This window comes from Diachasmimorpha longicaudata, chromosome 15 (assembly GCF_034640455.1).
Source record: "Diachasmimorpha longicaudata isolate KC_UGA_2023 chromosome 15, iyDiaLong2, whole genome shotgun sequence".
Lineage (NCBI taxonomy): Eukaryota > Metazoa > Arthropoda > Insecta > Hymenoptera > Braconidae > Diachasmimorpha > Diachasmimorpha longicaudata.
Window position 1 is genome coordinate 226,770 of NC_087239.1, and position 25,193 is coordinate 251,962.

The 25,193-nt window shown below is 37.4% G+C and overlaps 2 protein-coding genes across 4 annotated transcripts; one reads left to right on the forward strand and one right to left on the reverse strand.

Moving 5' to 3' along the window:
* Positions 1–361: 361 nt before the first annotated feature.
* Positions 362–15,385, forward strand: LOC135169458 (zwei Ig domain protein zig-8-like). Its single transcript, XM_064134498.1, has 6 exons — positions 362–1,264; positions 7,604–7,770; positions 11,354–11,564; positions 12,527–12,654; positions 14,436–14,604; positions 14,919–15,385. The coding sequence occupies exons 1-6, from the start codon at positions 1,219–1,221 to the stop codon at positions 15,023–15,025; spliced, it is 828 nt and encodes a 275-aa protein (XP_063990568.1). The 5' UTR covers positions 362–1,218; the 3' UTR covers positions 15,026–15,385.
* LOC135169457 (tubulin glycylase 3A-like) lies at positions 15,366–24,612 on the reverse strand. Of its 3 annotated transcripts, none has more exons than XM_064134496.1 (10): positions 23,966–24,612; positions 22,527–22,923; positions 19,776–19,887; positions 19,485–19,693; positions 18,976–19,383; positions 18,136–18,343; positions 17,937–18,027; positions 17,578–17,775; positions 17,150–17,409; positions 15,366–16,173 (listed from the first exon to the last, which is right to left on the reverse strand). In XM_064134496.1, the coding sequence occupies exons 1-10, from the start codon at positions 24,115–24,117 to the stop codon at positions 15,896–15,898; spliced, it is 2,313 nt and encodes a 770-aa protein (XP_063990566.1). In that variant the 5' UTR covers positions 24,118–24,612; the 3' UTR covers positions 15,366–15,895. The 3 variants fall into 3 exon arrangements, with proteins under 3 accessions (XP_063990566.1, XP_063990565.1, XP_063990567.1); XM_064134495.1 differs by having other exon boundaries at positions 19,485–19,696; XM_064134497.1 differs by lacking the exon at positions 23,966–24,612 and adding an exon at positions 23,125–23,287 and having other exon boundaries at positions 19,485–19,696.
* Positions 24,613–25,193: the final 581 nt, after the last annotated feature.

Here is a 25,193-nt window from a genome sequence, read left to right on the forward strand (position 1 = left end):
TCCTCCTATCTCAATTTAGTATTAATTGAATTCGTCAAGTACATAATATCCTTTGACAATTACAGATAACGAGATAAAAAGACAATGGAGCATCAATTCCACATCCAGTATCATCAAATACAATGATGTATAATGAGCAGCAAACAGTTGGGTGAGGTTCTCTTCCAATAATATTTTTTCTTCCTTTTCCCTGGTAGTTTCGCATCTTTAACAAGATAGCCGCGGGCAAGCGTGGAGAAGTGGTTGGTGGTGGTGTTGTGTAGGTTTTGGTCGTTGACGAAGGGGAGAGAGATTTAGCACATATATAGGTAGATTGTGCTTGCAAAGGGGCGGCTGCGTGCTCAACCAGCTAGTGGCGCTCGCGCAATGTAGTTTCTCGTCTATCCTTGACGCGGGAGCATCTCTTTTCGAAAGCGCGCTCTCTCCTGCATCACCCACTCCTGGCTACCCGCTGTTTTTAGTCAATCATCATCATCCGACGGAATAGCCCTGTTGTAGCGCTATAGCTGTGGCGTTAGGATGATCGGCCGTGATTGATCATTTCAACTGATTAGCTTCTCAGTCGATATACGTCACTTTGGTGTGGTCAGCTGAGTGTCGAAAATTTGACCTGTGGAACTCCAGTGCTGACGGCTTAATGCATTTATAATAAACCCCTTGAATTATCTGACAAGTGTGATGATAAATACTTTTTTCAATTTTCATCATTCGTTGAATGAACACGGTAAAAGATTATCCTCTATCTCCGAGTTGTGAGGAATGGGCTAAATGATTGTTCGTGTAAAAAGTCTTTTTTGTGCTTCAGTGATATCCATCATGTGGTCAAAAACTTGATTAATCCGTCCGTCATTTTCGTCGCTAGGACATTCTAATAAAAATAGTGAATCGTAATCAGTTATTGGAATATCAAGAGCCTTGTCTTGAATAGTAATGTCTCTGGATTGAACATATGGATGAGAAAGTGTTTGTGATTGTGACAGCTGAGAATATTCGCAATTACAAGTTTCCAGAAGCAGTGAACGACATCATGTTGACCATTTTGAAGTGCTCGTAAAATAGAAGAGCGTCAGCTGCATGATGTTACCATTGGAAATTGACGACTTTCCCTGCAGATTGTTCTACGAACTAGTAACACATCGATTGGAGGACAAATACATCGGCCGAAAATGCGAGTGAGATAATATCCGAGAATGTAAGAGTTATCGCTAGGAACAAGCGATGTCTACCTCTCTTCCCACGCTCGTCTGCTGTATCATTTATTTTGGTGAGTTATTTAGTATTCCTCAGTGAAATTTCACTTTTACAATTTAAAAATATTCTTCCATCTCTGTAAAATACAGACGATCCTTTCTTCTCTTAGTCAATACAGGAAAGAAAAGTCTCCGTCGAGTTTCTGATAAGTGAATTTTATGAAGAATTTTCCTCTCAAAAATAGGGAATGTAGAATGGTGGTGGGAAGAAGGAGATCACGTCCCACCACATAGAGTGCAACAATTTAACAAACCACACTCTTTTCGGGCTTTTTGAAAATGGCATTTTCGTTGTTACTTCATCGTTCCAATTCATGCATAAAATTTCTACTCTAAGGCGAGATATTTCAATGTACGGTGCCGCTATCTCAGATAGGAAACCCTTTACGACGACGATTTTCATGCAAGCACCTCGGAGCAATCACCGTAGGCTCTTTGAAATTTATCGTAGTTGGAAAATCTAAATTATCTCTCGGCTGCGAGGAAAAAGAGGAGTAGAAAAAAAATGAATCATTATCTCGTGAAATGGTCCTCTCAATACACAGTGATTGCATCGTATAAGAGGAGGGGCGCACGATTGAGCTGATGGTGTCATTTGCGTTTTGCGTTAAATATTAATACTCTCTCGCTTTTTTAATTCATTCGCGATGAATATGCATCAATTATCCATTTTGTTTTAATGTCTCACTATATTTCTGAATCCTAACTGATAATTAATGAAGTAATGATACAGCATGTTCTAGACAGGCAAACGAACGACCAAATTGCACTTCGTATCATCAATATACATATATTTGAAAGTCAATATGGCCAGCTCGAAATTGATAGCATTTTCCAACATCAAAAGAAGAGATTTTCGATGACATCAAATAAAAAATGGCGTCCAGCATCCTTATGTATGTTCTTAGCTCTTAGTGGTGTCGAATTACACTGTAAATAGCTTGATTTTAATGGTTTCCTGCTGTTAATGAACATCATTTCTATAGTGTATTAGTTGAAATATATACCAATACCTTTAATTTTTTAATACAAAGATATTTCGCGATTCTTTGGACAGGTTTAACAAATTTCGAGAGTTTCACAAAATTTAATATTCAAGTTAGGAACGAATAGAAAAACCAGAAAATGATTATTTTTCCGATGCGACTGATCGAAAAAATCTGACAAAATTGAAAGATAGTTTTTCTAACACCCTGGCCCTAATAAATTGCCATCAATTTCGAAGAGGGTGAGGGCGCAGCTCAGCTACTCACTTAGTAGGGGCTATCTCTTATGTAATTTGTACCACACCCCAAATACTTCTTTAAAAAGTTTTGAAAGCAATTAGAAAACATAAGGTGACATGGAATGAACACAATGGCACATATACCAACTATAACTGTTGATGGACCGGGTCGATACCAGCATTACGTACACTGTACATAAGTAGGAAGTTCAAGAAACAATTCTAATGCTCAATACCAGAAACGATGACAGACAGCCGTAATCCAATATTTTAATCGAACTAAGAGCAATCATGCACAACAGCAGGGGAAACATTTTGAAGCAATTTTATGGAGAATACCATAGAAACTTATGAAAAGACTTCATTAACTCTTGGGAACATTAGAAATTTTATTCGGCAATTTTTCCAGCGTCAGCCCTAACATTTACCGCTTTTACGTCTCTATCACTGTCCATGTTAGCCCGACTTGGCAACGTTCCGCTCGCCGAAGTGTGCCGAACACCTGCAATCGGGAGTCTCGAACTGTAATTGACAAGTGACATCTTTATGTTAACGTCGAGCAACATTAGAACATCCTCAGTAAAATTGTGTGATATTTAGTGATTATGAGATTTATATTTTAGTGGAAATTTGATTAACTCCAATCGAGGCTTCAAAACTTTTTTCATTGCATAATTTTATGATTAAATTGGAAACTTTTCATACCTTTGATCTTATTTCTCCATTTTCATCATCAGTTGAGGTTTTCGTTCAATATTATAAGTAATTTATATAGATAATATTTCAAATCCAATGGCACGAAAGAAATCCATGATTCACTGTAATCAATTATATGCTGATACATTAGTTAATGGTTGCTTGCAAGCCTGTTCATTGAAATGCAATGGTTATTGCATTGAATCCTGTTGGACCGAATGAATATAGTTGGCAGTGGGTCATGGATGATTTTTACATCTATCGACACCCAACCAGAATTCACATAGAAATCTATTAAAAGCCAACCTGAATACAATGAACTTTCATTCAAACGGTATCAGAAGAATAAAACAGAGGGGAAAACGAAAATTCTGCCCCGTGGAAAAAACGGAATTCACATTCTACGGCTTTCATTTTGACACTATTAAAGAATACTTCACGAGATTCTGCACACTCCATAAAAACCGATGCTATGAGTTCACCCAATCAAACGCCAATCACACTCCACTTAGGGCTTTTACCCTGTGCATTTTGCATACTACTAGCTGTGAACTGTTATATTCACAAAGGTAACGCTGGAATCAGTGGCAAAACCATGGAAAAAGCGATCCACTCTTGAAAAACAACTCATTGGAATGATTGCATTCATTTTTTCCACTTGTGTTGAACTTCATGTTCAACCCAATGGAAAAATTAAGCGTACAGTGAAAATATCTTGGTATCCTGCTGGTTGACCAAAGTGTAGTATATGTGCCCAGTGGGAGACCAGAGAAATAATTTAAAAATGTATTTATCTTTAAAGTTTGAGGACATTTACCCCGAGCAACTTTCATGCATATTTTTTATTTAGATTGAAACTTTGCTCTTCAAACACGTTTTCCCTTCCACTTCCCTTGTCACTTCCATACTTTGTGTGTTCAGAGCTGTCTCACGTGAAATTTTCAGTGAATTTCCTGTCTTCAAATATTCAACATAGGTCTTGCTGTCATGCTCTGCTATAACTATTTTTACAATAACATGTATAGTAATTTCTCATGGAAATCGTTCCTACATTATTCTGTCTAAGTAGGTATAATGTCACATAATTACTACAATTATGAATATTGCCTGCTCTTAATTACTTGCAACAGAACGTGTTCATAACTTGTGTGCATGCATGACTTGGTTTTTGGCCAAAAACATGTTCAATAATGCCCACACATGAAGTAAAGGCAAATAATCAGACAAGTAGCAACTGGGCATTCTTTCCGGAGATCTGATTCATTATAATGTGCCAAAAACGACTGAACTATATGTGAAATTTTAATGAGAATTGTATGAATATCCTCTTTTACAGGTGTCGGAAACCACAGATCTGCATCTTGAAGAGGGAATTTGAATTGTGATTATTGTTCGTGTTGCGATAACAAATTGCATGGCTTCATATTGCCGAAATATATTTTATTTGGGTAATATGAAACAATAGAATTTATTTTTCCGATTGCGTGGTTAACAGAAAACATAACAAAGTGGGATGGTTGAACCATTGATGAATTGTAACTGACTGAAATGTGATAAGTTCGCTGCCTTCATCTATGTGGGATTTGGGAAAACATAAAAATTAGTAGTTATCAATTTTTGAGTGGACTATCAGAATGAGGTGGAACGTGGGCAGTTAGAAAGTCGCCGAACTAGAGATTGGGCTGAGATTGGTTCTGTGTGTTAGGATTTCCGATTATCCAGGGCAGCAGGGGACTTTGAAACTCAAGTAGATCGCAGTATACGTCGAGCTCCCCTAGGGTATTCATGATGGACTCTTGGCATATGTATTGGGTTATCCCACTGGATTAATAATAGTCCAATATTTTTATTGCTTTATCGGTCAACGAGAAAATGGACGAATTGTGCAAATGAGTATTAGAGGATTAATAATGAAGAACTGAGGGAGAAAATAAAGGGCACTGAAAGAACCCTTTGTTACGCAATATGTCGATAAGTCAAGGTTAACCTCATGCGTATTGGGATGACATGCTGGATGTGAAGACAAGTTTGTGGTGAACTCCTGGCGGTACCTATCAGTGAGGTTGATGGTATAGACTAGTGCAACATCACCACTGCTCCAAGAGAGAGCAGCTGCTGAGAGAGTGATGGGAATGCTGCTGAAACTTTTCATGTAGCAGATGCTTTGCTATAGGATCATTATCTGAGTTTGGATAAATTTTATGGATCAACTAATCTCCATGTTTCCTCATAAAACAGGAGATTGAATTAATTATGTTGGACGTATTTGTGATATGTTATTCACCGACTTATCAAGTTTCAACAAATATTATGCATCTATCATTTTGAAGCTGCCAACTATTAACATAAAATTTTATCCTTCAGTATTTATCACCTGGAACCAACGTGAAAGACGGTAGGAAAAAGATAAAAAATGAAAATGCTTTTACATGGCGACCCTTATATCCCAGTCCTCCTATCTAAAGCCTGTCATAGTAATACGGAAAGAGGAGTGAGCACTTCACGTTGAACCATCAGTGTCGACGCATCACAGCATTCAATCTATCCGAAATTTAAATTCGTTCTTCACTTCCGGCAAATACTTGACTGAATCAATCTCTATTCACCTCAAATTTATTTCAAACATTTTATATTGGTACAGAATCAATTTATTGGACGACATTTGGAGGATATATCATTTCCAATATATTATTATTATTGTTGTTATTATTAGTAGTAGTAGTATATTATCAATTTTCAGTGGTATTTTTCACCATATGAATTTGTCATGAGTTTCTCGTGATTTTTCGAAAGAATAAATGAACACAGCAACATTTTCGTCCTAATCGTCAATTGTTATCCTTAGTCCGATTAAAATATGAGAGTTTGGCAGTTTGGCTTGCGGTTATGGGGCCGAGTAATGGAATTTATTTTCGGATTTTCCTCTCTGCGTAGGAATTTTTATTGGCCAAATTCTACGCAAGAAATCCTGCCAATCTCATTGAGGGCCAGAGATTCAGATAAACCATTGTTAGAGGCAAATAAAGTCGGCAACAAAAGAGAAGTAGGTGTAAATTGTCTACCCGCAAGATACTATCTGATGTGGGAATAGTCCGGATGGCTGATGACATTTATACGACACGTGCTAGAGTTATCGCACCGGTCATATACGACGCGCTCGTATACGGAACACATCATCACTGGTTCAAGAATTAGTCTCCTGGATAGTCTGTGCATTATTCTCAAACCGTAGAATTATTTACACTTCTGTTCGACGAATAATATTTGAAATTCTGAATTCTATTTCTCACTTCCAGATGTGTTATACTACAAATAAATATGAAATATTCTCCCCATTTAACTTGTAAAATATGATATCTTTTACTCGATTTCTGCTGTTTGTATGTTGAACAATATAAATATGTTCAACTTTACCGGTACATCATATTTTATTCAAATGATTGTACTTCACAAACTCTTTTCTCATCTTTCAAGCAACTGCTTACACGCCAGTGGAAAGCTCTACTTTTTAGTCGATAAATTTTTCGAGATCTCCACGAAAACTGAAATACTGTGAAAATAAGTTATTTTGGATACCTCGAAACAAATGATAAGTCCATGATATCTAGTGAACATAGCTTTTGGACCGATGTCATTTGATCTTTTTAATCCATTTGTACGTCATGGAGCACAATAAATATAAATAATTATTCATTAATTTTTACACGAGACTAAAGATACCTCCGATATTATAGAAATATACTATTTTTGCGCAGTGTGATGACAAAAATGGTTATTGTTCACATGAAAATGAAAGATAGAAAATTCTTTAAAAATTCATGGCTAATGAAAGGAGCATAAGGAATGTCCCATGCCCATATGGAACCCTGCAATTCCAGATCTGATAAAACATTTGTGTCACGTTCTCCGTCAGCAGTGAATTATTTATGGATATGGAAACCTATCAAATGCCTCGAGTGTTCCATGAATATCGGACCACCCCGCCGTAGAAACTGGAAGTGACAAAAGACCCCATTCCATTGGTCCATTTACGAATATCATCGTCATCATTACAGAAATCCCAGACATGTGACTTCAACGCCGAATACCACAGTCTTGATAAATAACATCTTACCCATAATCCATCTAGCCTGATGCAGTCAGAGAATACATCGGGCTTTTGTAGTAAAGCTCAAATAGTCCAAAAGATTTGAAATTAATACCCTCTCGACTGAAGCTGGAAAAGCCCGATGTTGATAGCACCCTCATTGTTGATACTACTGTACCGCACATTCTCCTCCCATTTCTGTCACGCCCTCATATAAATTAACCAGCACCGCTCGCCTAACGTTCATCGCAATTCACCTAGTTGGTGCGTTTAATCTGTAAACGAGCTGCTTCATGGAAATCTTGTATACATGAGAATTGAGAGTATATATTGGTGTGCTTACAGGTGGTGCTGTAACATGTCTACGCAATTTTCGCACAGATTTTTTAGAAGAATGGCCAACACCCGGTACTGGGCCACATTTCGACACTTCGATGCCCGCTAATTTCACTGGCCTCGTTGGTAACACCGTTGATCTTGTTTGTAAAGTCAAAAATCTCGGCAATCGCACGGTAAGTTATTTTTACCTTCTTCTTAATTATCAATAATGTTCCGATTATGATCGCTATTCTCCTATCTGCCGCTGTCAGTCCTCCTCAATAAATATAAGTGAGAATTTTTTCCCATAGCTTATAACAACGTTTTTTGTTCAACTGAACTTGTAACAGTTTTCCAAATCCTAAACGGTGATGAAACAAATAAAAATATTAATAATATATATATATATATATATATATATATATTAGTTGATGATCTCCATTTACACGGAAACACTAAAAATATTTTTTCGAGGAATAAAACCAGTGTCTTTTTATCAAACAATAACAATAAAATTATTTAGAAACTTGTCATCAATGTATTGATAGGGAAAGGAGAATAAATATGATAGTAAAAAATTGCCAGTCACATATGCTAACTATCACGTGCTTTTCCGTTATTCAATAGTCATTCTTGTATTGTATTTTATTCAATGAGATAAGAGAAAATATAGGCAGACCTTTAAAAGCACAGACTCGTTTTCAATTCGTGTATGTGCTCCTAGCTTTATTGAACTTTCTTCGCGATCCCCATTCAAAACGCTAGTAATTTTAATATACGAGTTTAATAAAGAAAATGAAAAAAGTAGAGATCTCTGAAATTGTTTATTTTCTCCAGCAAAGAGTCCTTTCAGCTCTGGCTAAACGAGTTAATACCCTGGTGCTTGAAACCACGTTTGAAAACCTCTCTCTCACGTGGATTTTTCGGCATTTCCTGGCCAATTCCAGTACAGCATTGCGGTAGGAGAGGATCAGACGTTTAACCACACCCCTTAGAACCTCAAGTTTTCCACCATCAAATACATTTCTAATAATTTTTACATTAAAATCACATGAGATTTTGCATAAAATTTTGTGCAATAATTCCTCACATCTAGTTGTTTCTCAATTTATACTTCAATGACCTGCGTTATCGAAGTCAAAAAAGAGGTGTGTGCTTTCGACACTTGGCAATCGACTTTTAGGATCCCTGACAGAATACGCGAGAGAAGATTCTAATCGCCCGTGGTTCGATAATTCCACGATCGATTGGTAAATCAATTGGCCGATTAATGATGTAACGATCGAGTGGAATTGCTCCACCATTGATTTAGGTTTTAATTCTCAGACATTTAGTCCGTCTTTGTGGTATATCGTAACAAAATTCCTTGTAAATTGAACTCTTGAATTTACCTGGGTTGAGTTTACCATGTTTCTCCTTGTCAGAATGCACGTTTCTGCTTCTCCGCAAAATTCAGACTGACAGAGTCCGAGTTACTTAACTGGACTACCAACGTCAACATTTATTCAATTCCTTTACTTCCCGTTGATATTTCACTTTTGTGATTGGAACAAACTTGACATGAATTGTTACTAAAAAATCATTTCCATTTCTTTGGGAAATCATAAAAAATCCTACCAATTTATCCGGCTTTCTCTTTGTTCTATCATAAAAACCTGCTTATCCCAATGTTCCAACATACATAGAGGGTACTTGTAACAAAAAGATAACACAAGAGAATGGATCAATTTCGTTCCGGTCCTTATATTCCCAACAGGGGAATGCCAATGGAGTCTCGAGGCACGCAGAAGCAAAGCACCTCACCTTTCTCGTGGCTTGAAAGTGCAACGACTGTATTTCTGTATTTTTCGATCAACAGTGACGGCGAATACCACTCCACAGAGCATTGGAAATCCTTACGTCGCATATCCTCAGTCTATTCTTATTTTTCTCACATTCACCGTTGGTACTATCGCACCTGCCTGTTTTCGACTGCTTCTTTCCCCTCCTCACTTTGCCTTGGCCCTTGTTTTTACGGCTTTGCCCATTCCCAATGGAGCATTGAGTAATCTCCGATTGTTGAATTATCGATACATCCAAATACGACCCTTGTTGTACGGGCTTTTCAAGTGAAAGCTAGGCATCTATAGTGCTATCACGGGATGAGATAAGATCACAAATTTCGTTAGCTCGTCTCCTCACGAGTTCTGAGACATTAACTGGAGTCTCGTTTCAATTAATTTCCATCGCTTAGTGAATGTCTTGACTTGCTTGCTAGTAAATGTGAGTAAAAGAGATACCAATTATTTCTGGTCAAATGCTAATCTAATTTAGTGTATCGTCAAACCAACTCGTGATTATACTTAAAGCAGATGTTCTGTTGTTCTGTTGTCTCTGAGGGCCTGTAGCTCCATTTAGCTGCAGATGTGCTGTTACAAGTTATTTAAATTTCAGATTCAATTACCTCTCTTGAGGATATTCTTGATCTGGTCATCATAGTTAGCCAAGTCGACATGTCTTCTCTTAACTATCAATATTGTTATCTTGTCTCCTTTGATTTCACAGTAGAAGAGAAAAAAAACATTATTATTGGAGTTTGGGTCTCGGTACCCTCATGTTGTCTCGTCTAGTTGATTTCCTGTCTGGCGGCAATACTAGTTATATATGAATGGAGATAGAACAGATAGCTTGCGTCAAACATGAAGGAAATTCGGATGTACATCTCACTGACCCAAATAGAGAAGATTGTTGATTATTTTTACGGTTGTGCACTCGTACATTCTACCCCGTGGGTGATAGCTCGAATATATCATGTGCAACTCGATGAAGCTTTTGGTGCAGAGATTGAGCCCGTTGGCAAAAAAGAACATTCCATCGGGGCCGTGATTTTTTTTCACCCAAAATAGTTAGAGAAAACAATACATTGGTTTCACATGAGTTTTATAGTAGAGAAGAGAGAGCAGATAGCGGGTAGAGGACCCTATGGTTCATGTATACCGAATCAAGTAAATCCATAGCGGCCGGATGAAAGAGGAAAAGATGGAACCGGAAAAAATATCCTCTCAAAGTTTCATGTAACCGGGAAACTATCATAGTGGAGAAATCAATGTCCAGGACGCTTGCCAAGAATCAAATTGGCACGTGTTTGCGGAAGGATTTGTATATTTGGGGTGAGAGATCAGGTGCTGTATGAAATTGCTTGAGATAAACGCATTTTCATCCTATCCAGTGAGATTGTATATTCCATTTCGATATTCCCTAGGTCACATGAATTATTGTTTCACTATTTCGGGTTACGGTGATATCGACATTGGACTAGGGTACCTTCTTCTCCCTACACCTACACCTCTTGCTCCCCTCTCCACTTTTATTTCAGAAGCAATGGGCAAATTCGACGGAGGTGCACCGGGTGTCAGAGGGTAAAGTGGGTAGTTGTAGGATGAGATCGATAAATCGCAGGTACGCTTCGGGATACCATTAATCTCTGGTCTCTAACCGAGCGATGCAAGTACCCACACCTCTAGGAGAGGACAGGTTTGGAGCTAGCGTGAGAACCAGGAAAATCAATAACGCCCACCGCTCCCAAACTATCCAGTGTGTGTCGATGCATATTTCCACGGGTTTTGTGCATCATAAGGGAAAGTTGCATTTTATTGCACGTAATCTTGAGGTGAAGCCATCGCGCTAATGCTAAATTTCATAAAGAAAGAGAGGGGAGTTAATAACAAACAACTTGTAACCATAATTGGAGGTAACTCTGGTAATCCATTAATGTCTAATTGTTGTAATTATTAATAGGTATCTTGGGTGAGACACCGGGACATACATTTGTTAACAGTTGGTCGTTATACTTACACAAGTGATCAACGCTTCGAGGCTCAACATTTTCCACACACGGAGGAATGGACTTTGAGAATTCGTTATCCACAACGTAAGGACTCGGGTTATTATGAGTGCCAAATATCAACAACACCGCCCATTGGACATCCAGTTTTTCTCACTGTAGTTGGTGAGTGGATAAACTCATTGAAGCTTCCTCCTCTGACGCAGTGAACTTTCCATTACTTTTAATCGAATTGTCTTTCAGAGCAAATACTATGCTCTGTGCCAGTTCATGAGGAGTTTGTTTGAAATGTGAATGACGAGGAAGAATTAACTGGAGTTCTTTGCGATAGTCAGAGAAAAATTAACTTGGGTTACAAGCCATTAGCAGCCATTAATGATTAATTATGAAATAATGAAGAATAAGTGCGCCTATATTCATGCAATGGAAACTCTGGCAGGTAGTGCAGTCATATGGATAAAATTAGCAAGACTTGAAAATAATCCATGATAAAGGTTGGATCGGCGGTTAGAGCAAGCGTAACGTTCTAGCTTCGGTCAAACTCCGCGATAGAGCTTGACATCGAAACTTGGAACAGGGTTGCCGTTCAAGGTTTGAAGCAAGCTTGTGCCAAGTTTGGTGTTATTGGTTTTTCTCATCTAGACAAATCTCATGATTTGAAGTATAAGTAAATATTGAACGGATATTTAATGTAGCCACACGTTAATCTGGTTCAACTTCATATTTTAATGATTTCACATTTCATTTGGGGTGCAGAATGGATAATGAAAGATGTATCAATGGTAAAAGTGTAGGAAGTGGCGTGAAAATTTAATTGATTTCTCGTGCTCCTGTAATGAAAGTTGGAAACCACTCCAAACATATGCCATTCCAGCAGCAAAATGTTTACCCCTTTGTTTTCCCACACAATTCTAACGAATGATCAAATACTCTAAAACTTGACCCAAAAGCATGAGCCACTCAACCATCAACATGAGAACATACAACGCACGAGACGATTTACATCGGCATCTAGCTAAAACCCTTCAGAAACCGCATTGTCAACCATCAGCACAATGAACCTGATGCACGTTCAAATACACTCGTGCATATGTGTATGTGTATGTATGTATGTATATATGTTTCAGAGCCCGTGACCATTATAGTAGGAGAGCCCGATCTTTTTGTGAATAAAGGCAGCACTATCAACCTGACCTGCCTCGTCAAATACGCCCCAGATCCACCCCCAACGATGATTTGGCGTCACAATAGCGAGGTGAGTTCTCCAGCTAAACTGCAGTGTCATCGCGCTCTCCACATAGTGAAGAGTGACAAGACAGAGTGTGAAGGGCTAATCTTCCGGTGTCAACCAAGAACAATGAATCTTTTTTTAGTGAACAGTGCGACGCTGTTCTGTGCATGAGCGATAAATATTGGATTATTGTAAATGTTGTTTTACTAATCCCTTCAGTTGAATTTGCCACTTATGGCATTCAATGAACATATAGATAGTACAAGAATAATCCGGTCCATCGTAATTGTTACAATACAATACAATGTTACGTAATTTTTCCCAACGAAGTAAAAGCTCATAGAAGCTTTAGTATTTGTTAAGTCTGTGGAATTGGAAATTCTTGAACGGTGAGCAATTTTCTGGTGAATTATTTTTGTAATCTCTTCCGCGAAAGCTCTCAATTGCCAGGGGAAAAAATGACGGAATCATTGTTCGCGCAGCGATTACTCATTAGATCGATGATTAATTTATAAGGGACAAGGCATAAAATTTATGTAGCAATTCGTACAATTGGGAGTTTAACGGACATTTTTTATGGGATTTTCCGGTTCCCAGTAAATTTCAAAGAATTTGAACAAGAATTGAATTTCAAAGGAAACCAATTGGAGAATAAATTTCTATGATATCTGAGAGGAAAACGAATTCACATTTCACGATTTCTTGGTTACTCTTTTAATTTAACTGTTGCGGTTCTCCGTATTTTTTTTTACTGAATTTAAGTCTTCTTGACTCATCCGTCGTCGTAAACTGCTATCAAGCATATTATCCCATTGAATTATGGAGCTTTTCTCAACCCACCGACCGGATGCTTGGAGGCAGGAGTGAGAAAGGCGTGCTCAGGGGCGTAATCTGAGCGTACCATTCATAAAGGGCTTTGAGCATTTGACAATTGTAATTATCTCATTATTTTTATTAAATATTATTTGTAGAGCAAAATGAAAAATTAAATATGCAATATATTCTTATTAAAGATTTAATTATTCTCTAAATTTAACCGTCACTGATGAAATACAGAAGGATTCGTGAAACAAAACCAAGAAGTAAAAATGATAAAAGCCTAATTTTGTCCTAACATAGCGTGAAATCCATTTTAATACTGTCCTTCTCTTCATTGTATAAATATTCTTTATCGTTCATTATCACATACGGGTCCGTGCGATTATTTTTTTTCAGAACTAATCGGTATCCATTGAGGTGCAATGTTTTTCGCTTTATTTTGTTTTGTTGACCTACTATTTCCATTGAAGGCTTTCCTTTCCCTCTTTTACTTCACGAATTATTGCATCCATTTTCATTGAAGAATAAACCTGCATCGCTGCGTTTTAAGTCTTTCTCACGCTCTGAGCGTCGATACTTTTTATCGGAAAGATTTACCTCCTTTCATTTCTTTTTTTTTTAATGGAAACATTTAAACAACAAGAGTGTTTTCGTAGAAAATGTTTCGTTATCTCCTTCGTTTTCCTATTTCTTTCTCACTTTAATTTCAATTTTCCTTTTTTATTGTTGTTTCAATGCTTTTATTGAGTATTAAACGACCACGAAAAGTTCAGATAGTTGATAAATTATGGCGCTAATTATATATCTACTGTTGATATTAATTATAAATGGTCAAAATGAAAAAGAGGTAATTCAAAGTCCTTTTTCTCCATGTGCTGGACTGATGGAGAAAAGGGTAGACAGGTGCCTTTGACTGAGACATTCAATTCATATGATTTCTCCTTTTTCAATCTGTCTTTTTCTCTTACATGTGGATAACCCTCAAGGATATAAATTTTGATTCACCCCGTGGAGGTATCAGTCTGGTGACTGAAAAGGGTCGTGAAACATCAAGTCGATTGATGATACAGAATGCAGTGCCAAGTGACTCTGGTCTATACACCTGCAAGCCGAGTAATGCAAATCCGAATAGTATAAAAGTTCACGTTGTCAAAGGTAATGATTCTAACATCATTAACATCTTGTAGCATGGCTTCTCAATTGTCAGGCTTGCATTACATCACCTCATCACTGTTGAATGAGTAATTGGAGAGTCGAGATACATTAAGTTTTCTTTTTTTGTTCTCCTTCACTGGCTTGATTCTCCCGTTTGGTTTTAGCATCTCATTTCCTTCACTCTCTTAAGATTATTTCAAAGGATTATTGATCCAGTGGCATTCAACTCTGAGAGCCTTTAGTCTGAACCATTTTCCATTCAGAATAGTTGGAATCATTCATGGATTTTCTTCCCCTTTTTTTTCATGTTACAGAGGAGCATCCAGCTGCAATGCATCACGGAGCCAGTGTGAATTTACACACCGACTTGAGATTTCTTTTGTTCTTAACTACGATAGCAACTAAGATTCTATTCATATGAGATCCATTACCTGCATAAATCTGAATTACCGGTGAGGTTGAAGTTCAGTCGGTCGTAAATATTTCTGGCTTTGAGGTGTATGAAAAGAATAAAAATCAAGGCGATGAGAATAATTTTTTCAGCAGGGTAAAATCTACTATTACCATTTCTATTGTACTATTGTGACCAAGAAAAATTATTTCTTCGCGTATCAAGTACACGGCACAATGATTTATAAAGATGTAGTATTTTGTTAAAGTCCAAGTTTCAAATCTAACATTTAAAAACGTCATGAAATCGTCATCGAGAATACAACTACCGAATAATTGTAAATAAAATAATTGTATGTACATATCAATAAATCCAATGTCTTTGATATAATTTTTACTCTTATTACTCCATTTGAGGGGTGGCCGAAGTCGGCTGTCAAAGCATATTTAACTGACAATTTCAATTAATGGATGTCAATAGAGAGTCGTAGAAATAAATCTCCCTCCGCCCCAATCAATGAAAAAAAAAACACGAAAAAAAGTGTCTTGCTTATAAGCATTCTCCATCAAAAGACTATCAAGAATATTACCATTGACAGAGGGCATTGGTACTTGATAAAGAATTATTATTATAGAAACAAAATATCTTATGAAAACTCATAAATTAGTAATTGGAGATTGAGCAGTGAGATAGAACTGAAAAAAAAATGGTCTTGTCGAGAATAATAAACACGGCTGAGAAGAATTTTGTACTACAAACGAAAGCTGTTTCCAGTTAACTAACGAGGTATCCGTAAAATAGAGTTTTTTACCCAAGCAAATTTACAAAAATGAATTCGCCAAATATTGGTATATCACGAAAATTGATAAATCAACAATCACAGATTTCGTGTTGAGTCCGTCAACGCTCGAAGCTATTGACAAAATCAACAATCTTCGGATTTTTATTGCGCGATCTAGCCGGTGCTGTCCATGCACGACTGTGTCTCCCCCAGGGACTGCAAATATTTGTCCTAGTGTTGTTCACATCCTTATCCTCGTTTTCTCGCAGTACCATACGTTTACCAAATACAAAGAGACCAGGACCAAGATAGGGAATGAAATCCAGGGAGTTCTCCTTGTAAGCGAGTTGAAAACCTCCGGTATCAGTGGACGGATCGAGTGGTAAGTCCATCACAACTGCAATAAAAAAAGATTGAACATAAAACTCAAACTCACCTCGTACAAACATCTACATTTTTTGCTTCTAAATCCAAGGAACTCTTTGAAATTTCATGGAAAAACGCTTCGAGCAAGGCCTTGGACTTGCTGCTGAAGTTGGATAGAAATAAAAGAAAATGTAAAGTGAGTAAAAACATGAGAGGAGGTGAGGGAAGAAAGTCCGACGACGACCATTTCCAATAGTCCGAGTTGTTTGATTAGTGGCCAACTCGTGCCGTCAATACAAACACAGCTAACGTGAGACTCAACGATAAGTTTTCTAGTGAGTGCTGAGGGTGAAGGATAAGGATTGAGGTAGAAAAGTGGCCAGAAAGAGTCGCCAGAAGTCATACAACTTTCTTACTCGAAAGCTCAACTCTTCCCTCCATGATCCTCAGTTCCACGGTGACGTACAAAAATTTTTCTCCCATAATTTTCTCTGGTAATATATTCCATAGTGAGAAAACCTTTTGTCAGGATACTCTTATCACCGGATTTTCCATCGACAAAAGGCCTTTACAAAATAAAACCCATGATGGGACTGTATCCCGATAAAAATTGCTTTATCGATTGCAAAAACACCACCACAGCTTTATGGAATATGCCACTACTGTCAGAGCACATGAAAATTGGCTAAAAATCTATAGAATTTGACCCAATTCCTAATAGATAATTCATATTATTCATCTGAAGGCGGCACATTCTAATTTTTTTAATAGACTGGCAAAAATGAAAATTCTTCCGTATAAATCTGAATAAGAGAAAAATCCAGAGATGAGATAACAAACCAAACTATACAATAAATCAGAAAGGATACGTTGATTGATGAGGCAGGTCTACGAAATTGCGAAGAAACTATTGTATAAAATTTTAGTTGGAGAAATTTGGATAATTGGCTTAGGAGGAATTTTAAAATAAAATAAAGTGTGCGTTGCCAATTTTGCATTTTGCTAACCTTTGACAAGACTCTCAAGTACAGAATCGTAAAGTCGTTGAGTTATTTTAGAACTCGGTGGATGCATACGTGGATTCGTATTAATTTCAATCAGCCACACTGACAGGTCATCCAGTACCATAAAATCAGCCCCGTAAAGTTCAAAACTGCATCGTCTACGATCCATATGCTCCTGTGCAGCCAGCATCGTCAGCACAATGGCCTGTGACATTTTCGGATATATAGTGTCGTAATATGGCTCGCCGCTAAATCCCTGGGTCCTAAAAGATAAAGCAGAGAAAAAAAAATAAAGCTGGTGAGAAAGGGAGTATATATCTTAGCACCTGACAATTTCATCTCCATTAGTGGTGATGAATTGGAGTGGAATATTTTTATCATAAATTTTTTTCTATCCAATCCGAAGGAATGGAAACGAAACGTGAAATTACTTTAAATATTCGTTCAGCATTTTGCAATCCCATCCTTGATCACGAATTGATTCTTCAGTTTCATCGGTATTTCCCCTTTTACGTCTCCGCCGCTTCTCGTAGTCATATTTCTGCTGAATTGCGGTATTGCAGAGATGAATTGCCTCGTGATAAGTGGAAACCGAGTAGGGCTTCGAGCTGAATCTTAACAGCGCTTCTCTGTGGTCAATGTAAATATTAGCAATTGTCTTAATTCTGGTTTTTTTTTAGCAGTTAAAAACGTGTTTTAATACATAACGACAGTTCTGCGAATTGTTTTTCTTTTTTTTTCGTTAAATTTTCGAGATATAAATATATGAGCAATGAGTATAATTAGTTACTTGAATAGCCATATGGTTAAGGGAAGTGTGTTGCTCACGAGATACCACAGACGAATGTCAAATTTCGTTTCTCGAATTAGAAGTGGTTTTTCTGCAGTAACAGCATGAAAATATTATTATTTCAACGGCAATATTTAATTCTATTAACTTCAATTAATTGGCATTCATTATTTATTGGACATAAAGAGCCACCGCTCACCGATGTATTTTTGTACGATAAAGTAATCTTTGGGTTTGGAGTCAACTCGGCGATAGATATCTTTGATACAGTGAGAGATACTGATGCCAGTGCCACAGCACAGATCACTTGGCTTTAAAATCCAAATATTTCTCATTCCATTGAGCTCATACTGCGGGTCGCACTCGCTAAGTTTTTTTAGCGTCTCCGATGCCAGTAAATAGCATTTCTGGAAAATGGAGTGAAAAATTAGAGTGAAGCTGACAATGAGGAAAAAAACACCCCGAAGGATAGTGGAAATTTTATCGACTACCATTTAATTCCATTTGGCGAATGGCAGACCCAAATATTCGATACTTCAATCATTTTCTACTTTTTTATAATAGTAATGTTAAGAATTTTATCGATGTTCAAAAGAGATTGTTAGATAATTCTATCAAAATTCCTACTAGTTTCTTGCCGCTTTAACCGTAAAATTCCACAGCATTTAAGAGCGTTCCTTTCAACATAAAAATTTGCCAGATATTTTGCCGAAGGAGAACGATATATATATTTTGACGGCTACAGGTACCAAATATTCTATTATATTGCTATTCATTTTCAGTAAGAGTCCTGTAAACACAGTTTTCATTGATTTTTCATAGTCGAGTACACCCATAGGTTTATCTGCATCAATAAATCAGATAATTCTCCGGATGACTTTCATCCATTGAGATTTTTCAAAGAGAAAGTTTCTAGTCGCTGAAATCATTCCCCGACGGCACACATATAATTTTCCACTATCTTAATCCATCATTTCATACTCATGAAGTGAATATTCCATTGCCCATTTCTTTTGAAATTAGTAAATTTAATGCCAACCTCGAGTTTCGCTGGAGCATCCTCCTCAATATTGGATATTCCAAAGCCCCTGTGAATAACGCTTGAATAATCTTCAAGGAAAGTATTCCACTCGTCATCCGTAGTCTCTGGCGTCTCCACTTGATCAATATTCTCATGCTCAATATCAACTAAATACCTCTGACATATTTTCGCTGCAAATTCCAGTCTACTGATGGGAATCGTTTGACTTTCCTCCACAACAATACTCAGCCCTTCTTGAATTCTCATGACAAACCACTTTAACAAGCCAGCGGCTGCCGTACGACGAAAATCCTCTAAAAATGCATTTGCATCCCTAGCTGGATTGTAACTACGTGGAAACTCGAGGCTTGATACATCTTCTTCATAAAACCAGTGCGCCTGTTCAAGTATGCGAGCCATACCCAACTATTTTAAATAAAGAATGGAAAAAAGGGAAATTCTTGAAAAAAAAATGTATTCTTAAAACCTCCACTAGATATTCAACTATTCTGGGTAAAAAGTTATACTTTTGATGTATAAACCGAGGATCTTTCGAAACGATTCAAAAGCACATTGTGCTTGACGGAAGGGTCCCACTCAACAAAGTCATTGCGGCAGTCCCAAATGAAGTCGGGTGGTGTATTGCGTAGAAGAGCAAAAACAAGTGCTTTCTCGTTCAGTGAACCGTCTCCCTGGATGACATCACCCAATGATTTTGAATCCACACTCATAATGCCTGCTGATATGTAGTGGATTTAATTGCACACTTGAGAAAAATTCCAGGGAGTGACAGAATGAGCCAAACGAATTAAACTTACCATAGGGTAGCATTCGGGTTTTAACGGATTCATACTTCTGCACCCAGCCACGTGTTTCAAGTGCTCTCACAAGCATTGGTAAATCTCCGCGTATTAAAAATATTTTGTGTCTCTGAAAGGGGAAATTCACCAGTGGGTACCAATGGCTTAGGGCTGAAAGTCAACTAACTCCTCTAATGTCGGATTTATTTAAAAACACCCATCGGTAAAGGGGTTTCACGGAAAAGATTCCTAGTTTCTGTTTTCACTAACAAATTTATGAGTAATAATCAGAATGATTTAGACACTGTTCGGCTGTTCCGAGCTGAGCTTTGTTCTGCTTTGGTCGAGCTTGATCGAGGCTAGGAATTGCAAGCCATGATTTCCCAGATTAAACCAAGCTTAAGCTCATCATTTAATCTTCAACTTTTTAACTTGGACTTCCGTAGTCATAACTAAACAGTAAAAATTCTAGAACAGTGCGCTTTCGGGGATTTCCGCTCGACGAAATTTACAATTGCGAAAAGCCCCTTTTTGCACCAACGAAAGAGCGAGACCGCTGGTGAAAAAGTGGCGAGTGTAAAGGCAATGGTGGGAGAAGTCACAAAGCGATCAATTGCGCACAGTCCGCGCGCATTCGATACATAACAATGAATACCACAATTCTATTTATAGAAAGAAACCTAACTATTATGAAGATCTTCGGGTATTGTAACCGATAATTCTTATTAACCTGCCACTCCAAGTAATTACGGTTCCATAATGCCAGGGGTCAAACGCTATTAATCACTGAATTCGAATCAAATAATATGAGAAAATCGAGAGTATTGATTACCTCATTTTTATAAATAAATGATGGCGATTTTTAGCAGGAGACCTAATTGGTCTGTTGTGAAATCGATCTCTTGGAATATTTCAATTACAAAGCAATTACAAGTACGAGGAACTACACCGATTGAAGAATTCGGTTAATGTTGCCGAATGCATTGAATCGAAAGTGTTTTTTCAACTCACTTGAATGAAAAGTCCTCCTACATTTTGTATGACTTGAATTTTTGAAGTTTTATCAAGTCATTGTATTTGCCTATTCATAAAAACATTCTAATAGAAACACTGCACAAAAGAACCCTATCGACACAACTCTCTCTTCAGCAATGAATATGCATTCGTATTTTCCTACCAAATATTCATTAAAAAATTGTAAGTTGTAAAGTTTTACAATCTTGATTATAGTAGAAATAAAATGAGATCCAAATTCTTTAATCACATTAGAATAGAACATCAATTGAGTTACGCGGTAGCGCATTGCCCAAGAAAACTTTCAACGCCAACCGTATAAAATAGACCGAGGCCACCGCGTATTCCATATCCAACGAAACTTCCATCTCCATTGCTTTTAATGAATCTTTATTTAATATTACGAGGATGAGAACATAAATCGAATAACAATTTCGGTTGCATTGTACAAATCCCTAATGCGCTTACAAATTTGACAACTGCTTCGGTGTTTAAAATATATTACTGCCGCTAAACCTAATAAGTGACTTTTTTAATTAGTGCAGGGAAATCATTTTTTCCGTGGTAATGACATGATTAGAAATTTATTTTTTGTACAGCTTCTTAGATTCGGAATTATGTAAACTGAAAACTCTTCGACTATTGATTACACCAAGAACGATATTGTGAAAAATTATGAAACTGAAGTTCGCTTGCCGATTACAAAAGTGGTCAGGAAAATTTTAAGTGGTAGTGCGGTAATTTTTCACTGAAAATTCAGATAAAAATAATCCAGCGCTCCAAAAAAAGTCCGTAACAGTTACGTAGCAGTTATGAACGGAATTACGGAAGAGATACTTTTTATGCAATACGGAAGCGATAATTTACATTGAATATTTTTCTCCGTGCCATTTTTTTAGTAACCGAAATGTATATGTATAGGTATATGTATATTTTTTAAGGCCGCACAATCCGGGACGACCCTACATAGAACAATGTTCGTGAATAGAATTAAGAGAAAAATATTAAAACAGGTTTGTAAACGTTCGAGCACCTCATGCTAAAATTTTCGACAGGAAAAAATATTAAAAATTAACCTGCTTTTCTGATCTGAAGGTAGACTTAATGGAAGATTAATGTAGCAATGGGATGACGTGATGAACCACCCCAGTGGGGTTTGAACCAGCCGGAAGAGGTTTACTGGTGGTGGATTAAAGTAGCTCTATCACTTTAGAGACTGCATTATAGATTTAGATAGTCTTAGTCTGATTTTTCTGATCAAATGTCATAAATTTAAATTTTAACAAACCGAACCACATTAATATCTGTGATCACAAATACATTTTTCATATGTGGATGTTGTAAAAAAAATTCTCTCATAAACTTGTAGTTAGTGTAGTGCTTCTTTAAGTAAAAGATCTGGCATTTGACGGGGATCGAATTGGAATAAATTGTTATGCAGTGAACAGGTCTTCTTGGAACGATTTTCGAATTAACAGATCTGTTGTTTTTTAGATTTGTTGCATGAAAAATACATTTTATTTTTTAAGATAGAGATGGTCAATTCATTTGCGTTATACCAAATTCTCTCTATTTTCAAATGAAAGTTTTGTAGTCATTGCTTGAGTCTAGATGATTTACTGAGAGTGTTCGCAAAACTCTAACACTGATATTCATTGTGAATGACTGAAAGTGGCTGGCACATGGACAAGAGCAATGATCGGATCATTAAGAGTAGAGTTGCATGTGACCAAATTCGTGATTAAAAAGACAAACCTTGACGGCACTTTCCACTCTAGTTTTAACTGCATAATAGAACTCCCGTCTGCTTTCTCCCATACACGCAAATCCGTCAAATCCAATTACGTCTGAGTGAACAGCTTCATCCAGCCTGATGGATGCTTCCTTTGGATGCTGGGAACAACCCTCAATAGGTGTCTTTAGTGGAGGACCACACGCTGGGGATTTCAAGTTACCGGGAATTGCCATCAGTTCCTCGAGTCTCAGCGTTAACTGATATGGGATCATTGGATACTCGAATTTATTGTAGGGATTCATTGGGCTCTCCTGCTTGGCCAGCATTTTTCGAGCAGTTTCCAGATTTGCTGGCGCACTTCTATCAATTTTCCCACCCTCCTTGGAAATCACTGCTATATTTTCGTGCTGTTCGGGTCTGAAATCACGAATGACAAAATGTTCATATACTAATCTTCATAATGTCATTAAAATCATTGTGACATTTTTTCTGTTTTATTACGCTTTCTTCTATTTTTAAGACGAACTATCGATCGTTTCGGTCATAAACCAATTGGAAAAATTCCCACACGTGGGCTCAACCCGGTACGCGGGAGGACAGTAAAAAATAATGACTCACCAGAGGCACCAAATCTATAACTCCTCCGACAATTCTTGAGGTCGCAAGGCTGGAAGATAATTGCTATTTCTACTCATTATAATAAGAGTTCTTTTCCTTCTCCGATAACGATAACCTATATGTTAGTAAAATTTTTAAAAAATCAGTCGAGTGCTAAAATAGATATAACTAAAAAGGACAATGTCTTGCTCTGCTTCCAATACTCTTGCGAAAAAATAAATGAAATAAAAATATATATTCTCCAGTTAAGCATAAATATTTTCGAAAGGAACCTTGTTAAATTAATTTCCATTTAATGTAACACTGTGATCGACCGTTGAGATAGTTTACGTCTCATCCCAGCCGTCCGTTACCCCTTCCAGCCATATAATATGAATCTTTGGATACTAATAATAATCGAGAAAGCGCGCGACGTGTAGCTGTTAAATCATCCGAATCATTGGCAAATTAGACCGTTGATTAATTCAACTGATTATCCTGCATTCGATAAGCTGAACCGACGGGTGTGGCAATGTGGCGAAATTTAAACTGTCCATTCGCAACCCTGACCCGGTATTATCATGATTGTTCAACTGTCAAAGATCGCATACCCAAACGTGATAAATGGAATCAATAAATGGCTTTGTCCTACCAAAAACCTCGGATACCGGATATTTATAAATCATCAGAAAAATAACCCCTGCCGACGAAAATTCTGCAGCAAAATATTTCAATTCCATTCACACATTCGTTTACAATTGTCGGCAGTATCAATATGGTTTTGTTCTTTGTTGAGTGTGTGAATGTGGAGAGGAAAATTTATTAGTAAAAATTTTTGAAATACGTATCAAATAGCGTGTACCGATGGATTATGTGACAACGACGGCTGGATCCGCGCTTGGGACGCCGGGAACCTGACTTTGCGGTCGAATCCATGCGGCCGGATACGATAAAACCCTTATCGCTGTTTTTCATCGGATATTCGTGGTTAAAAATAGGGGAAAAAGTACACATTGAATTTTGTTCATTTTTGTCACGATCCAGGGGTTACAACTAGATTTCACTGGAACACTGACATTTTTATGGGTTGGAAGGAAAATCTGTGGCTTAGTTTTATTTCTCAATTGAGATATTGTTTTTTTCTCAGATTCGCGATTGCATTCAGGTGGTTAGAACAACGGCCATGTTCTGATAACCGACCCAACTCACTTCCAATATGTCCCGTTGCCCATTTCTTACGAAAATTCGTTATTGTCGCGCAGCAATGATAATAATTAGGTTTCTGCTATGATACAGGGTTTTGACAATCACTCCCAATACATTGAATTAATGACTGCAAAAATTGCGTACTGCTCATTAATATTTCCCACACTTGTTTTCCGAACGGGTAGTAATTAACTTTTGCCAAACGTTTCGCCGCTAAATTTAGGATGAGAAGATCAATCGAGAGCATAAATTAAATTTCTGACGGAAAACGGTGAGCCATTTCATTGGATCGTGCAATGAATTCACTTATTTTCAGAGATGCGTTTGACTTCACGTGATTCCCTTCGAAATCTAATTACAATAATGAACGGTTTGAGAGGGGCTGGGGCAGAAGAAGAAAGGGAAACAGTAGTCCCGAGGGATGGGCTTGTAATTGTGGATAGAAAATGTGAAAGCATTAACTTGGACTATTAGAGAGTGTGTGAGAGAGCGTTGGGTGTGGTCAACCGACTCTCCTTTCTGATGGTCATTCAACTTTAACTCCCCGGGGACCGGAATGCTTTGAAAAGGATGGAGGTTCAAACAACAGCATTTCACTAAGGGGAGGAAATTCATTATGTCAGCGAAATGATTCACTTACCAGTAGAAAGAATCTCACGAGTAGATTTCGAACCAATAATCTAGCGGGACTGGGGATGCGCGATAAAGGCAAAAAATCATGTTGCATCCAGAGAAATATTCAGTTAAAAGTGACAAAAAAAAATCGCCATTGAAATTGCATTGATGGGATATTTCTACGTTCCATTCCGTGAGGGAAAATAGAGGAACGTTCCATTTTTACAGAACAAATTCGCGAATTATTTGTCATTGTTTTCCTCCATGTG